The sequence below is a fragment of the Scyliorhinus canicula genome, chromosome 5 (genome assembly GCF_902713615.1).
Source record: "Scyliorhinus canicula chromosome 5, sScyCan1.1, whole genome shotgun sequence".
Classification (NCBI taxonomy): domain Eukaryota; kingdom Metazoa; phylum Chordata; class Chondrichthyes; order Carcharhiniformes; family Scyliorhinidae; genus Scyliorhinus; species Scyliorhinus canicula.
The window spans coordinates 221,236,936-221,252,271 of record NC_052150.1 but is presented as its reverse complement, the minus strand read 5'-3'; the positions used below and the strand labels follow the sequence as shown (position 1 = coordinate 221,252,271).

The following is a 15,336-nucleotide window of genomic DNA, read 5'->3' as shown; positions in this document are numbered from 1 at the left end:
GCTTTGGTTGGCACAGGCCGGATGGGCTGAATGGCCTCTGCTGTAAACCTTCTCTGGTTATAACGGGCATCATCATCTCCTGACAAAATGACAACTGTAGGTCAGGTCATAGGTGTTTATAAACATTGGGGCTTAGTGGGTACTTGAGTTCCATTCAAACATAAAGGGAAATGAAAATAATCCAGAAATCTGGCTAGTGAATCTTTGCAGTGAATAGAAGTCTTGCAGATCAAAGCATATAGGTCTTAATATCACTGCGCCCCCCACCCCCCGAAAAGCGGATGAGGCTAACCGAGGTGCGGTATTTTTGATCGGCAGGTTTAATATGCTGACAGACATGCCCTTTAAACAGCTGAGGTGGAAATGACCATCATGAGTCCCGGCGCACGGCGACAGTCTGGGCTCCCGCCCCCAGCGAGCGGCTCTCCTTTCCCAAGATGGCGTCCTTCTCCTTCACACCGCTGTGCTTTCATTGGCCCGAACCGGTCCCGCACTATCCAATCACATGACGCCGTCCGCCTCCCCTCATTCCTATTGGCCGTCGTTGGCCGAGGCTCGACGGGCGGGGTCCAACGGGAGTACGGCGTCCCAAGCCCTCTCATCGCCATTGGTGGATGTACGCTGGGGGGCGTTTCCCAGCTCGCCCAATGGGAAGACGGCTCCATCCACCCAGACGTAGGCAGGGGCTGGTTGCTGGGGCAACCGCTGCCAAACAAGATGGCGGCGGCGAGCTGGAGCGAGGTGTTTCCCGCGGGGCTGACTGCCTGAGAGAGAGAGGGAGAACTGCGGGCGACTTCAGGCCTTCACATTCTGTAAAGTGTGGGTACGGGACATCTCTCAGCCAGTCTGTATTGGGTTTGGAGAGAGTGGCCATTAGTCACTGTGTGGGTCCTGTATTCTGTGCCCACCTCAGCCTGGAGCATCAGGCAATGAGCCCACCGTGTGGCAGCTATAGCAGTGCCCCAAAAAATTATGATATTGTGATTACCTTCTGCTAACCAGTGCAATGCCTACAGGATTTTGACATGGAGTCTCCACGCTGCTGTGGTCTTCTGGGTTGGGATTGATGTGGGTGAGAAATTGGTGCGAGTAATTCCCAGCGTGGCCCTGACACGGTGGACCAGGTGGGTGTATTTCCCCCCCCCCCCCCCCCCCCTCACGTCCATCGGATGGCCCCTGTCACCCCCACGATGCAGAACCCTGCCCACTCACACTCCTCCCCCAACCAGATCCCCCTCCACCAGGAATCTGCAGCAGAAATCCCCCACCGCCAGACCCTCTCAACAGAGACATTCCATCAGATCACCCCACCAGGAACCCCCCCCCCCATAACAGGGAACCTCCCCTAATAGATAACCACCCCAAGGGGAGAACCTCCACCTCCCTCCCCAAATTAGTTACCCCTGCTTGGAAGCCAGAGAGCAGTCAAGTCAAAAACAGTGAATGAAGTCACTGCTTTCGCACTCACCTGTGTCTCACACTTGATGCCTCAGACAGATGTCTAGAAAGCAGCAGGCGTAACAATAGAAAACTAAAACCGCTTCACTGGGCTTTAAACCCCCTCTGATTCTTTGATCTGCAAGATTTCTATTCACTTCAAAGAGAAATAGCTTTTACAACCCTGTGATTGACAGCTTCCAGATAGCCAGATGTCTGGATTGATTATTTTCATTTCCCTTTATGCTTGAATGGAACTCAAGTACCCACTAAGCCCCAATGTTTATAAACACCTTGGAGCTAAGTGCTTTCACTTCCTCTTTTTCTTAGCAGAAAGTACTTAACTGCTTTTGTGTGGTCATGAGCTGTCAATCATCATGCAACGTTTATAAACCTTGCATGGGTGGTGTCCCAACAATTTCTGTGAGGGTGGGAAGATGGGGCCAACCGCTGGGTCTCGCTATTGGGCTACCTTCTCAAAATGCCAACCCGATAGCCGTTCCTAGCACCAGCACAAAACAGAAGTGATTTAGCTGTGGCGAGAGAACATAGGGCTGGATTCTCCGCTCTATCGAAATCGCGGCCAGCGCGGGGGCGGAGAATCCATTTTCCCACAAGGAATCGGGACCGGAGGCAGTTCCCCGATTCTGTGGGACCCGAAAAGCGACGTACGCTGACTGGGACCTACCTGGAGCCATTGCCAGAGGCCCGCTCCGCCATCCTCCACTCCGACTGGCTGAAATTCTGACAGGCTGGAACTAATGTGCTGCAGCCGGTCGAGATAATCTCGTGGCGGCAGCGGACTCAGTCTGCGGCTGCCCTGGTCGGGGCGGGACGATTTTAGGGCTGGAGTGGGACTTGTAGGTGGCCGGTAAATGCTTGTGCGGGCGTTGAGGGTCGGGCATGCGGCCGTCTGGGGTTTCTTTTTTGGGCGCTAATGAAACATTTAAACCTGAGACAGTGATAATATGCTAGAAGGAACATCGAATGAGGCCATATTGGTTGGCTAGAGGTAAAAAAAAAAATGGAACTCACTTCTGGAAGTACAGGGTACACTGTCGAGTCTCCAGTCAAAGGCAAATAGAAGAGCAAATACGTTGGCAAATTGCTGAGAAGTGCAAAAACAATAGGGTTGTGATAGAAGGGGATACTCTAATATTAGCTGTGGCAAATTCAGTGTATAAGATATAGAAGACACAAAATTTTGCATTCAGGAGAATATTTTTGGACCATCTTATGGACTGAACTGATCTCTTTACATATCTTCTCTACTGAGTAGTACTACACTCCACATGCTTCACCCGATGCCTATGTCTATGTATTTACATTGTGTATGTATGATATGTCCTATGTTTTTTCATGTATGGAACAATCTCTGGACTGTACACAGAACAATACTTTTCACTGCACCTCGGTACACGTGACAAATCTAATCAAATAATCTAATCAAATTAAATTAAATGACAAGCCCAACAAGAGAATCTTGTCTTAAATTTATGAAATGAAACTCAGCAGATGGGGTGACCATTAATCAGCTAGATTTAGTGGACAAAAAAGGATAAAGGTCGACCAGAATACAATTTTAAACTGGGGACAGACCAAAGTACTAAGCTGAGGTGTGATTTGACAAAGTAGATTGGAAACTAGAGTGGTAGAGACAGAAACCCTAATTGCATTAAAACATTTTTGGATATGCATTTGAGGTGCTGTGAACTGCAGGGCTATCGACCAAGAATTAGAAGGTGGGATTGGACCGGATAAATAATTTCTCGCTGACGTGGCCTTCTGTGTCATATATTTTCTATGGGTATAATTTTGTGGTCCATCACCAGTGGGTTTGCAAGCAGGAGGCCTGTAAAATTCCCAAGTGGCAATCCCACCCTGACATGCCTGAAAATTTATGTTGAAGATGGGTGAGGCTAGGGTAGGTCCACCCATCCTTGCTCCAATTGAGGCCCTTATGTGGCCACTTAAGGGCCGCTTCTTGGCCAGCTGCAATTTTTTGGCTGGTGGGAGCGATTAAGGGACTCGGAGAATCCCGGCAGAACACTCCTCCATCACAGTCCCGTCTCCAGATCCGGCGTTCCACACCCCCATCCCTCCTCAAGATCTGTCCCCTCCTGGGTCCTCCCACCCCGGCTGGCCCTTTCATCACAGCTCCCCAATGTCCCCTCTCCTCTCCACCCTGAGACTCCCCACCTGTCCCCCCTGCGAGACTCCTCACCTTCCTGGTCCTGGGTTCTCCACGGTAGCATTGTGGATAGCACAATTGCTTCACAGCTCCAGGGTCCCAGGTTAGATTCCGGCTTGGGTCACTATCTGTGCGGAGTCTACACATCCTCCCCGTGTCTGCGTGGGTTTCCTCCGGGTGCTCCGGTTTCCTCCCACAGTCCAAAGATGTGCAGGTTAGGTGGATTGGCCATGATAAATTGCCCTAAGTGTCCAAAATTGCCCTTAGTGTTGGGTGGGGGGGTTACTGGGTTATGGGATAGGATGGAGGTGTTGACCTTGGGTAGGGTGTCCTTTCCAAGAGCCGGTGCAGACTTGATGGGCCAAATGGCCTCCTGCACTGTAAATTCTATGATTAATCTGGGGGCTCGCACTTAGAGTGGTGGGACTGTGTGCAGTCCCAGCCATGGACAATGATTCAAGGTGGAACTCCTGGGACTACCAGCCAATCAGATTGGCTGGCAGCTCTCTGAGACAGCACTTCCGCTTGAGTGAAGGGCAGAAGTCTCACCTCCAGCCCATTTAACGCTCTCAGATACACCCCAATCCGGAAAATCTTGTCCCATGTGTCAATACATGCTATTTATTTTAGAAATTATGCATCCATTTCCTTCTTGTTTATTTTTCATTCACAGAATATGGATCTTGTTGGAAAGGTTGACATTTAGTGCCCCAATTATCTTTAAGAAGGGTGGTGCTGAGATGACATCTTGAACCGCTGCAACCCATTTGGTAAAGTTATTCCCAGAGCGCAGAAAGATAGGGAATTCCAAATTTTGACCCAGCAGCAATGAGGTGATATAGTTGCAAGTCAGGACATACGTGTGATTTCATGTACAACTCGTCGTGAGATGTAGTGTTTCCAAGCACCTGCCCTTATCCTTCTAGGTGGTAGAGGTCATTGGTTTGGAAGGTGCTGTTAAAAGCACCTTGGTGAGTTCCTGCAGCGCATCTTGTAGATGGTACACACTGTTGCTGGTGTGTTGTTGGTAGGTTGTGTGAATGTTTAACATGGTGCTGACCAAACGGGATTCTTTGTCCTGGATGGTGTCAAGCTTCTTTAAATATAAATTTAGAGTACCCAAAGCACCCAATTAATTTTTTCCAATTAAGGGGCAATTTAGTGTGGCCAATCCACCTACCCTGCATATCTTTGGGTTGTGGGGGTGAAACCCACGTAGACACAGGCAGAATGTGCAAACTCCACACGGACAGTGACCCAGAGCCGGGATCGAACCTGGGACCTTGGCGCCGTGAGGTAGCAATGCTAACCATTGCGCCACCGTGCTGCCCTGGTGTCAAGTTTCTTGTTGAAGCTGCACTCATCCAAGCAAGTGGGGAGTATTCCATCACATGCCTGAATTGTAGATGTTGGACAGACTTTGAGGAGCCAGGAGGTGAGTTACTCACTGGAGAATGCCTGACCTCAGACCTGCTCTTGTTGAGTGTGCTAGATTAAAATAAGCTCTATATATTTGTTATGAGCTAGCTGAAAAGAGAAAGAGGGGACAGAGAGGTGGATGGTGACAGAGGAGAGATATGGTCACTGATATATATTGAATGACTGAGGTAGATGCTGAGAGATTTGTTTTTATTGGTCGGGGAATCTAAAACATTGGGGCACAGTTTCAGGGTAAGCAGCTGATCATTTTGGACTGAGATGGGAAGAAATGTCTTCATTCAGGGGGTTTGGGAATTCTCCACCCCAGGATTTTGGATGTTTCATCATTGAATACGTTTAATGCGGGATCGACATTTTTGGCCTCTCTGGGAATCAAGAAATGATGGGGATTGGATGGGAAAGTGGAGTTGAAGATCGGGATCGGGTATGATCATATTGAATAGCAGGGCAGGTCCAATGGTCAATTTCTTGTGTTCTTATGCCATTGGATCCATAGTCACATTGTTGAATTCTGAAGGTGTTTGAAACCAGGGGTAGGTGTTGGAGATTTTATGCTGAGTGAACTGTCCTCTTCTCAGTGCTCGTTCTCACTGTGTGATTATTGGTGGAAAAGCCGGCATTTCTTGCCCACCCAGGGGTCATTGAGGAGCCGGCAGTGAACTCACTTCTAGAACTAGTGCAATCTGTAAGGTGCAGGTGCCTCAGCAATGCTGTCGGTTATGGAGTTCTGGAAATCTAACTTAGTGACGACAAAGGTTTAGCCAGGGATGGGAGGAAAATGCAATCTTGCCTGTGTCAGCCACAACCTGGGAACAAATATTTTTAGTTTAAAAAGCAAGTGTCCCTGAAAGTCTCTCAACATCTGGACACTCACTCGGCACAGTCTGAAGTCCAGGAAAGTCTTATTCAGGAATATTCTCAACACGGGGAGGCTGCACAATGAAGAGAGGAACAGGAGACGCAGGGAGTCATTGCAGTACAAAAGGAAGCCAAGCAGCCCATCAAGTCCAGGCTGAGGCAGCAGCCTTCGCTTTTCTCCTAATACTCCTCTTTTCAAAAACAGCTTCTTTCCCGCTGGTACCAGACTCCTAAACGACCCTCTGATGGACTGACCTGATTAATACTACACCCCTGTGTGCTTCACCCAGTGCCGGCGTCTATGTATTTACATTGTGTACCCTGTGTTGCCCTATTATGTATTTTCTTTTTATTTTCTCTTCATGTACTAAATGATCTGTTTGAGCCGCTCACAGAAAAATACTTTTAACTGTACCTCGGTACTCGTGACATTAAACAAATCCAATCCAATGCTTTCCTTCACAATCGAGACAAACCTTTTTTTATTTGATTAGGTTCCTGACTGAACATTTGTGAAATGTGTGATGAAGAAATTGTGGAGACGAACATCCCTTCTCCAGAGGGAACAAGTAGCTCTCTTCAACACACCAAAAATCCACAAAGACAATCTTCGGAAATAACAGAGGTAAAATGTCTATACTTTGTCCTTAATTCCTTGCCTGTTATGGAGTTGCAGATTACATGATACATATTTCCACTGCAAACATTTAGAAAGAGATTTGTCAGAGATTCTCACAGAAATACTGCTTATTGGTTGGTTCCTGGAGAATAATTACCGACTGCAATAAATTAGCAAACACTTCTGTTCCCTTCACTAAGACACCTGTAACATAGAATCAGTAAGTGGGTGCACGAGCACTGGGAGAGACGACACCTGAGTGAGACATTTTGAGTGAGTGTGTTTGGGAATTTGGAAAGTGGGAATTCGGTGCAGAGGGGAAACAGGTGCTCTTTTGCTTTTTAACTTTTTCATCTTCAGAACGTGGTCTTGCCCTGCTGTAGGAGGAGAGGCTGGTTATTCTGGTGAGTATTTCAGCTGCTGTGAGGAAGCAGTGGGGAGGGGGGAGAAAAAAAGACAACCGCGACGTCACAGGAAACTGGAAAGTGGATTGGACGGTAAGTGCTCAGTGTAAGGGGCTGTTTGTGAAAAAAACAGCGTCTGGAATAAGGGAAAGTTAGGGCCCACATGGTAAGGCAATGAAAGTAATCCAAAATAGAATAGAGTTTTGAAAAAATAAATTTTCCAATTAAAGGGCATTTTAGCGTGGCCAATCCACCTAGCCTGCACATCTTTTTGGTTGTGGGGGAGAAACCCATACAAACATGGGGAGAATGTGCAAACTCCACCACAGACAGTGACCCAGAGCCGGGATCGAACCTGGGACCTTGGCGCCATGAGACTGCAGTGCTAACCACTGAGCCACCATGCTGCCCTTCGACCTGGAGTCTTAACACACATCGGGGATTGTTTGAATACGCCCGCCTTCCATTTGGGGTTTCATCGACCCCCGAGATATTTCAGCGTGTGATGGAAAACATCTTGTAGGCCCTGCCGAAAGTGATCGTCTATTTGGACGATGTTCTTTTCACTGGTCCATGGAGCAGGAACACATGGTGAACCTACGGGTAGTACTCCGCCGTTTTGCCCATGTGGGCACCAGGCTGAAGCACAGTAAGTGTGTTTTCCATGCCAAAGCAGTGACCTTCCTCGGTTACTGGGTGGACAGTGATAGGCTGCACCCAGTCGAGGATAAAGTTTGCGTTATTAAGGGCCCCCCCCACCCGACGGAATGTCACTGAACTCCCATTTCTGTGCCTAGTTAATTATTAAGGCAGATTTATCACCAACATGGCCTCTCTTAATTCCCTTAATTCTCTTAATTCCAGAATGCCCCATGGCCTCTCTTAATTCCCTGAATTCTCTTAATTCCATTGCGTGCTCCTCGAGGATCCTGTGGGAATCCCTGATCGTGCACTCAAATCCTGCACAGACCAACTGGCGGGTGTGTTCGCAGACATCTTCAACCTGTCCCTATTCCGTTCCGACGTTCTCGCCTGCTTCAAGAAGACCGTCATCATACCAGTGCCAGTCAGAAGAAGAACCAGTCAGCGTGCCTCAGCGACTACCTTATGGTGACCTTGACATCTGTCATTATGAAATGCTTTGAGAAGTTGGTCATGAGACACATCAACTCCATAATCCCAGAATGCCTTGATCTACTACAATTCACATACCGCCACAACTACTCCACAGCAGATGCTATCTCCCTGGCCCTAAGCTCATACCTGGAGCATCTCGACAACAAGGACTCCTACGTCAGACTCCTATTCATTGACTGATGGAACCATCAATTCACCAGACACGTGTTTCCGATGTGAATCTAGGCTTTAATCGACTTACTTCAGAGCCAGCCTGTTACCTGTCGATGAACTCGTAGTGACCCAGGCTGACTGGACACAGGTATTTATACAGCTGCACTAGGGGGAGGAGTTGTGGGCGGAGCCGAGGGTGGAGCCCAGTACAAGTTCCTGAGTGCTCCCAGCGCTACTCCCCCTAGTGGTAGGATAGCACTACTGCGCTTACAAAGACAGTGTGAATTAACATATATATTACATTCACCACATTCACCCCCTTCAAAAAAATCAAATCCGGCAGGGGTAGTGCTCTAGTCTATAAAGTCAGTCTGTCCGGCGGTCAGATTGTCCGTTGAGATCTGCGGAGCACCGGGGTTGCAGCCTCTTGCAGTGGCTGGATGGGTGTAGTGTGCTGGGGTACGATGGGGGACTCCAGGGAGGGTTGTATCCGAGCTTCATACTCTCCTGGTTCGACCGGAGACTGGGGGCTGGCCGGCGTGGGGGCGCGGAACTGGTGGAGCGAAGTCGTGGGCTCGGGAGCGCAAGCGGGCGGCAGCATGGGGTGTAGGTTGAGAGATCCTTCTATGGGGGTAGAGGGGGCGCTGGATCTGGCGGGTGCCAGATCCCGGAGGGATACAGTGTCCTGACGGCCGTCAGGGAACTCGACGAATGCGTACTGGGGGTTGGAGTGGAGCAGGCGTACCTTCTCCACAAGGGGGTCGGTTTTGTGCACCCTGACGTGTTTTCTCAGGAGTATGGGGCCCGGCGTCCTCAGCCATGCCGGAAGAGAGACCTCCGTGGTAGTGTCCCTGAAAAAAATGAAGAGCCTCTCGTGAGGGGTCTGGTTGGTCGCCGTACACAAAAGGGACCTAATAGTGTGGAACGCGTCTGGGAGGACTTCCTGCTACTGGGAGACTTGGAGCTTTCTAGACCGGAGGGTCAGTAGGACGGTCTTCCAGACCGTCGCGTTCTCCCTTTCCACCTGCCCGTTCCCCCTGGGGTTGTAGCTGGTAGTCCTGCTCGAGGCAATGCCCTTTTCGAGCAGGTACTGACGCAGCTCGTCGCTCATGAAGGACGAACCCCGGTCGCTGTGTACGTAGCTGGGGAAACCAAACAGGGTGAAGATGCTATGCAGGGCCCTAATGACTGTGTGGGAGGTCATGTCGGGGAACGGGATAGCGAATGGAAAACGGGAGAACTCGTCTACGACGTTTAAGAAGTAAACGTTCTTGTTAGTTGAGGAGAGTGGCCCTTTGAACTCGATCGCGAGGCGTTCAAAGGGCCTAGAAGCCTTGACCAGGTAGGCCCTGTCTGGTCTATAGAAGTGCGGTTTACACTCCGCACAGATCGGGATGTCTCTGGTGACCGCTTTTACCTCCTCGTTGGAGAAAGGCAAGTTTCGGGCCCTGATGTAGTGGGCGAGCCGGGTGACCCCCGGGTGGCAGAGGTCATTGTGGATGCTTTTTAATCGGTCGATCTGTGCGCTGGCGCATGTCCCGCGGGATAGGGCATCCGGAGGCTCATTGAGCTTCCCGGGAAGATATTTTATATTGTAATTGTAGGTGGAGAGTTCGATCCTCCACCTCAGAATTTTATCATTTTTTATTTTGCCCCTTTGCGAGTTGTCGAACATGAAGGCAACCGATCTTTGGTCGGTGATGAGGGTGAACCTCCTACCTGCGAGGTAGTGCCTCCAGTGACGGATAGCCTCCACGATGGCTTGTGCTTCTTTCTCGACTGAAGAGTGTCGGAGTTCTGAAGCAGAGAGGGTACGGGAGAAAAATGCAATTGGCCTCCCTGCCTGATTTAACGTGGCTGCAAGAGCTACCTCTGAGGCGTCGCTCTCTACCTGAAATGGGGTGGATTCATCCACCGCCCGTATGGCCGCTTTGGCGATGTCCTCCTTGATGCCGTCGAAGGACTGGTGTGCCTCGGCTGACAGGGGAAATCGTGTGGTCCTAAAGAGTGGGCGGGCTTTGTCCGCATATTGAGGGACCCACTGGGTGTAGTAGGAAAAAAATCTCAAGTACCGTTTGAGGGCCTTGGGACAATGAGGGGGAGGGAGTTCTAAGACGGTGCATACGGGGCGCATACGGTCCGGGTCAGGGCCCAGAACTCCGTTTTCCACGACATAGCCGAGGATGGCTAGTCTCGATGTGCGGAAAATGCATTTCTCCTTGTTGTACGTGAGGTTCAGCTTTTGTGCCGTCTGGAGAAAACGGTGGAGGTTGGCGTCGTGGTCCTGCTGGTCATAGCTGCAGATGGTGACATTGTCCAAATACGGAAACGTGGCCCGCAGCCCGTACTGGTCCACCATTCAGTCCATTGCTCGTTGGAACACCGAGACCCCATTAGTGATGCCGAAAGGGACCCGGAGGAAATGGAAGAGGCGGCCATCGGCCTCGAATGCCGTGTAGTGGCGGTCCTCCGGGCGGATTGGGAGCTGGTGGTATGCAGACTTCAGATCCACCGTGGAAAAGAGCCGGTACTGGGCGATCTGGTTTACCATGTCTGCAATCCTGGGGAGGGGATACGCGTCGAGGAGCGTAAATCTATTTATAGTCTGACTGTAGTCGACCACCATATGGAATTTTTCCCCGGTCTTAACGACCACCACCTGAGCTCTCCAGGGACTATTGCTGGCCTCTATAACCTCCTCACTGAGTAGCCTTCGGACCTCTGCTCTGACAAATACCCTATCCTGCAGGCTATACCACCTGCTACGAGTGGCTACGGGTTTACAGTCCTTAGTGAGATTGGCAAAGAGAGGAGGGGGGGGAATTCGCAGCGTAGCGAGGCTGCAGATCGTGAGTGGGGGCAGTGGCCCTCCGAAGCTGAGGGTGGGGCTCTTGAGGTTGCATTGGAAGTCTAGGCCTAATAAGAGTGGCGCGCAGAGTTCGGGCAAAACGTAGAGTTTGAATTTCGAGTAACTAGCGCCTCGGATTGTGAGTGTTGCGGCGGTGCGCCCCTGGATCTGGACCGAGTGGGAGCCTGCAGCGAGCGCAATAGTTTGCTGCGTGGTGAAAACGGGGAGCGAACAGCGTCTTACCAGGTCTGGATGTATGAAGCTCTCTGTGCTCCCGGAGTCGAAGAGGCATGGTGTTTTGTACCCGTTGATATGGACCTCTGCCATCGAGTTTCGTAGATTCTTTGGTCGTGATTGGTCGAGGGTGATCGCGCTGAGTTGCGGGTAGTCGGCGGCTCGATCAGCTGTGCTGGAGTGGCCCCGACATGACTGCCCTCTGAGTTCATAGTCTAATTCGAATTCCTCCACTGAGTTGTCCGAGCGCGGAGATGCCGATCGGGCCGTGGATCGCACGTGGCGGGCGGCGGGGAAGATGGAGTCTAAGATGGCGGCCCCCATGAGTCGGACGTGGCCGGCCGCGTGGTGGAGGTTTTCCAAGATGGCCGCCCCCATGGATCGCACGTGGCTGGAGGGGGCGGAGTCGGGGCATAGGCCGCAGCGTTTCGGGCCCCGCGGGGCTGCGAGTGAGGGGAGCGATTACTGCGAGTCGCTGGGGAGTTAGAAGCTGGGGCCCTTTTTGCGAGGCACACTCTTGTGTAATGCCCTTTTCGCCCGCAGCTGCTGCAGGTCGCGTTGCGGGCCGGGCAGTGCTGCCGCGGGTGCTGATTCTGGCTGCAGAAGTGGCAGGCTGGAGCAGCATAGTGGCTGGCTGGAGCAGCATAGTGGCTGGCTGGAGCAGCATAGTGGCTGGCTGGAGCAGCATAGTGGCTGGCTGGAGCAGCATAGTGGCTGGCTGGGGCAGCATGGTGGCTGGTCGGCCGCTTAGCACAGGCCTGGGGGAGTCACTGGTCGGGGGCCCATGATTGGGTCGCGGGGTCCGCGGGGAACGAGTTGAGGCTGCGGAAGGAGACCTCCATCGTGGTAGCAGCTTCCACAGTCGTTTCCAAGTCCTGGGCCCCCTTTTCCAGCAGTCGTTGGCGCACATAGTTAGACCTGAGGCCCGGTACAAAAACATCGCGTACCGCCAATTCCCTGTGTTCAGCCGCGGTAACCACTTGGTAATTACAGTCATTGGACAAATTATTAAGTTCTCTCAGGAATTCGGCGAGTGATTCCGTAGGCCGCTGACGGTGAGTCGTGAACACATGGCGAGCGTAAATTTCATTAATGGCCCTTACATACATTTTTTTGAGAACTGCTAGCGCCGCAGTATATGAACTAGCCGAGTTTAGTGGCTTAGAGATTCTGTGGCTCACCCTCGCGTGCAGTAGACTTAGCTTCTGATCCTCTGTAGTTTCGGCTGTGCTCGCTTCGGCCAGGTAGGCCTTGAAGCACCGGATCCAGTGGGAGAAGATTTCTTTAGCCTCTGCATCCTGCGGGTTGAGTTCCAGGCGTCCAGGCTTGAAGGCCGATTCCATAATCCATCTTTACTGTTCTTAAGTCGATTGATGGAACCATCAATTCACTAGACACGTGTTTCCGATGTGAATCTAGGCTTTAATCGACTGACTTCAGAGCCAGCCTGTTACCTGTCGATGAACTCGTAGTGACCCAGGCTGACTCTGGACATGGGTATTTGTACAGCTGCACTAGGGGGAGGAGTCATGGGCGGAGCCGAGGGTGGAGCCCAGTACAAGTTCCTGAGTGCTCCCAGCGCTACTCCCCCTAGTGGTAGGATAGCGCTACTGCACTTACAAAGACAGTGTGAATTGACATATATATTACATTCACCACATTGACTACAGCTCATACCTGGAGCATCTCGACAACAAGGACTCCTACGTCAGACTCCTATTTATTGACAACAGGTCCGCCTTCAACACCATAATTCCAGCCAAGCTCCTATCAAAATTCCAAAATCTAGGACTTGTCTTCTCGTTCTGCAACTGGATCCTCGATTTCCTAACCCATAGACCACAATCAGTAAGAACAACTACACCTCCCCCACGATAGTCCTCAATACCAGGGCCCTGCAAGGCTGCATACTTAGCCCCCTATTATCCTCCCTATTCACACATGACTGCGTGACAAAATTCGGCCCAAATCCCACCTATACGTTTGCTGATGACATAACCGTTGGATCTCAAACAACAATGAGTCAGAGTACAGGAGGGAGACAGAGAACCTAGTGGCAAGGTAAAACAACAACAATCCCTCCCTCTGGGCGGCACATTGGCACAGTGATTAGCACTGCTGCCTCACGGCGCAGAGGACTCCGGTTTGATCCCAGCCCTGGGTCATTGTCTGTGTGGTGCTTGCACATTCTTCCCGTGTCTGCGTGGGTCTCACACGCCCACAATCCAAAAAGATGTGCAAGGTAGGAGGTGGATTGGTCACGCTAAATTGCCCCTTAATTGGAAAAAAAAAGAATTGTGTACTCTAAATTTATGAAATCAATGTCAGCAAAACTAAGAAGTTGGTCATTGTCTTCAGGAAGTGACATGCAGTAGACACCCCTGTCAGCATCAACGGGGTCGAGGTCGAGATGTTTGACAGCTTCAAATTCCGAGGTGTTCACTAACAATCTGCCCTGGTCCACTCACATCAATGCTGCAGCATTTACTTCCTCAGGAAACTAAGGAAATTTGGCATGTCCACACTGACTCTTACCAACTTTTACAGATGCACCATAGAGAGCATCCTATCTGGCTGTATCACAGCCTGGTATGGCAATTGCTCAGCCCAGGACCGCAAGAGACTTCAGAGAGTCGTGAACACAGCCCAGTCCATCACTCAAACCTGCCTCCCATCCATTGAATCTGTCTACACCTCCCGCTGCTTGGGAAAGCGGGCAGCATAATCAAAAACCCCTCCCAGCCAGGTTATTCTCTCTTCCAACCTCTTCCATCGGGCAGGAGATACAAAAGTCTGAGAACACGCACTAACAGGTTAAAAAACAGCTTCTTCCCCGCTGTTACTAGTCTCCTGAATGACCCTCTTATGGATTGAACTGATCTCTCTACACATCTTTTCTACTGAGTAGCACTACACTCCGTATGCTGCACCCAATGTATGTGTCTACGTATTTACATTGTGTATCTATCATATGTACTATGTGTTTTCATGTATGGAAGGATACTTTTCACTGTACCTCGGTACATGTGACAAAAAATCTAAATCTAAATCCATTGCTCTGCTGCATCTTTTGTTGCAAAAGAACCTGGTCCTTCTCAGGACGAAGCATTCGCAGCCGCAATGAGGCATGTATCTTCAAAGCAACCCCCGACGCACTCTGATTCGTCAAGACCCCTGATTTTAATGTGGGATGCTTCTCCTTATAATAATAATCTTTATAGTGTCACAAGTAGGCTTACATTCACACTGCAATGAAGTTACTGTGAAAGCCCCTAGTCGTCTGACAACGACACCTTATAGCATCGGAGCGGTGCTGGCCCATGAATGGGATGACGGCACGGAACGCCCCATTGCGTACGCCTCGTGGACCCTGATGGAAGCCGAGTGCCGTCATGCACAGATTAAGAAGGAAGGTTTGGCTGCGATCTTCGGAATAAAGAACTTGTATGAATAGATATATGGACAACATGTTGTTATCATGACAGATCACAAGCTGTTGCTTGGCCTCTCCCGGGAGGGCAAGAGCATCCCGCCAATTGCATCAGCCAGGATCCAGCTTTGGGCGCTCCTGCTTGCTGCTTGCGAACACACTTTCCAACATCATCCAGGTCCCAAGATTGACCATGTGGATGTCTTCTGCTTTTCTCCCGATTGCCCCATCCCACCTGTCGCAGATGAAGTGCTTGCGGGTTGAATTTTATGGACACCTTACCGGTGACGGCTGCTTGGGTTCGTGCGTGGACACAGCAGGACCCAGCATTGGCAAAGCTTCATCTTATGCTACTCGAAGATGGTAAAAATGAAGCCCTTCCAGCTAACCTTCGCCCCTTCGCTCAAAAGGTCTGTGAGCTTAGTTTGGGGGATGGCGTGATATTGTGGGACGCTCGAGGGGTTATTCCCCCACAGAGTCAGGAAGCCCTGTTACGGGACTTGCATGCTGGCCATTCCGGAGCATCGAAGATGAAACTGTTGGCCCGGAGCTACGTTTGGTGGCCGGGTATCAATGGAGACATCA

At 50.7% G+C, this 15,336-nt stretch overlaps 1 protein-coding gene across 3 annotated transcripts in view; it reads left to right on the top strand.

Annotated features, from left to right (window-relative positions):
- The first annotated feature begins 703 nt into the window (after window positions 1–703).
- The window catches only part of dlec1 (DLEC1 cilia and flagella associated protein), a 191,005-nt gene continuing 176,372 nt past the window's right edge, over window positions 704–15,336 (top strand). For 2 of the 3 annotated variants that reach the window (XM_038798564.1, XM_038798562.1), the window contains exons 1-2: window positions 704–823; window positions 6,421–6,551. In XM_038798564.1, the coding sequence (XP_038654492.1) occupies window positions 6,444–6,551 (108 nt within the window). In that variant the 5' untranslated portion in view covers window positions 704–823; window positions 6,421–6,443. The remainder of the gene's footprint in view (window positions 824–6,420; window positions 6,552–15,336) is intronic. The other variant, XM_038798563.1, reaches the window with a different exon arrangement.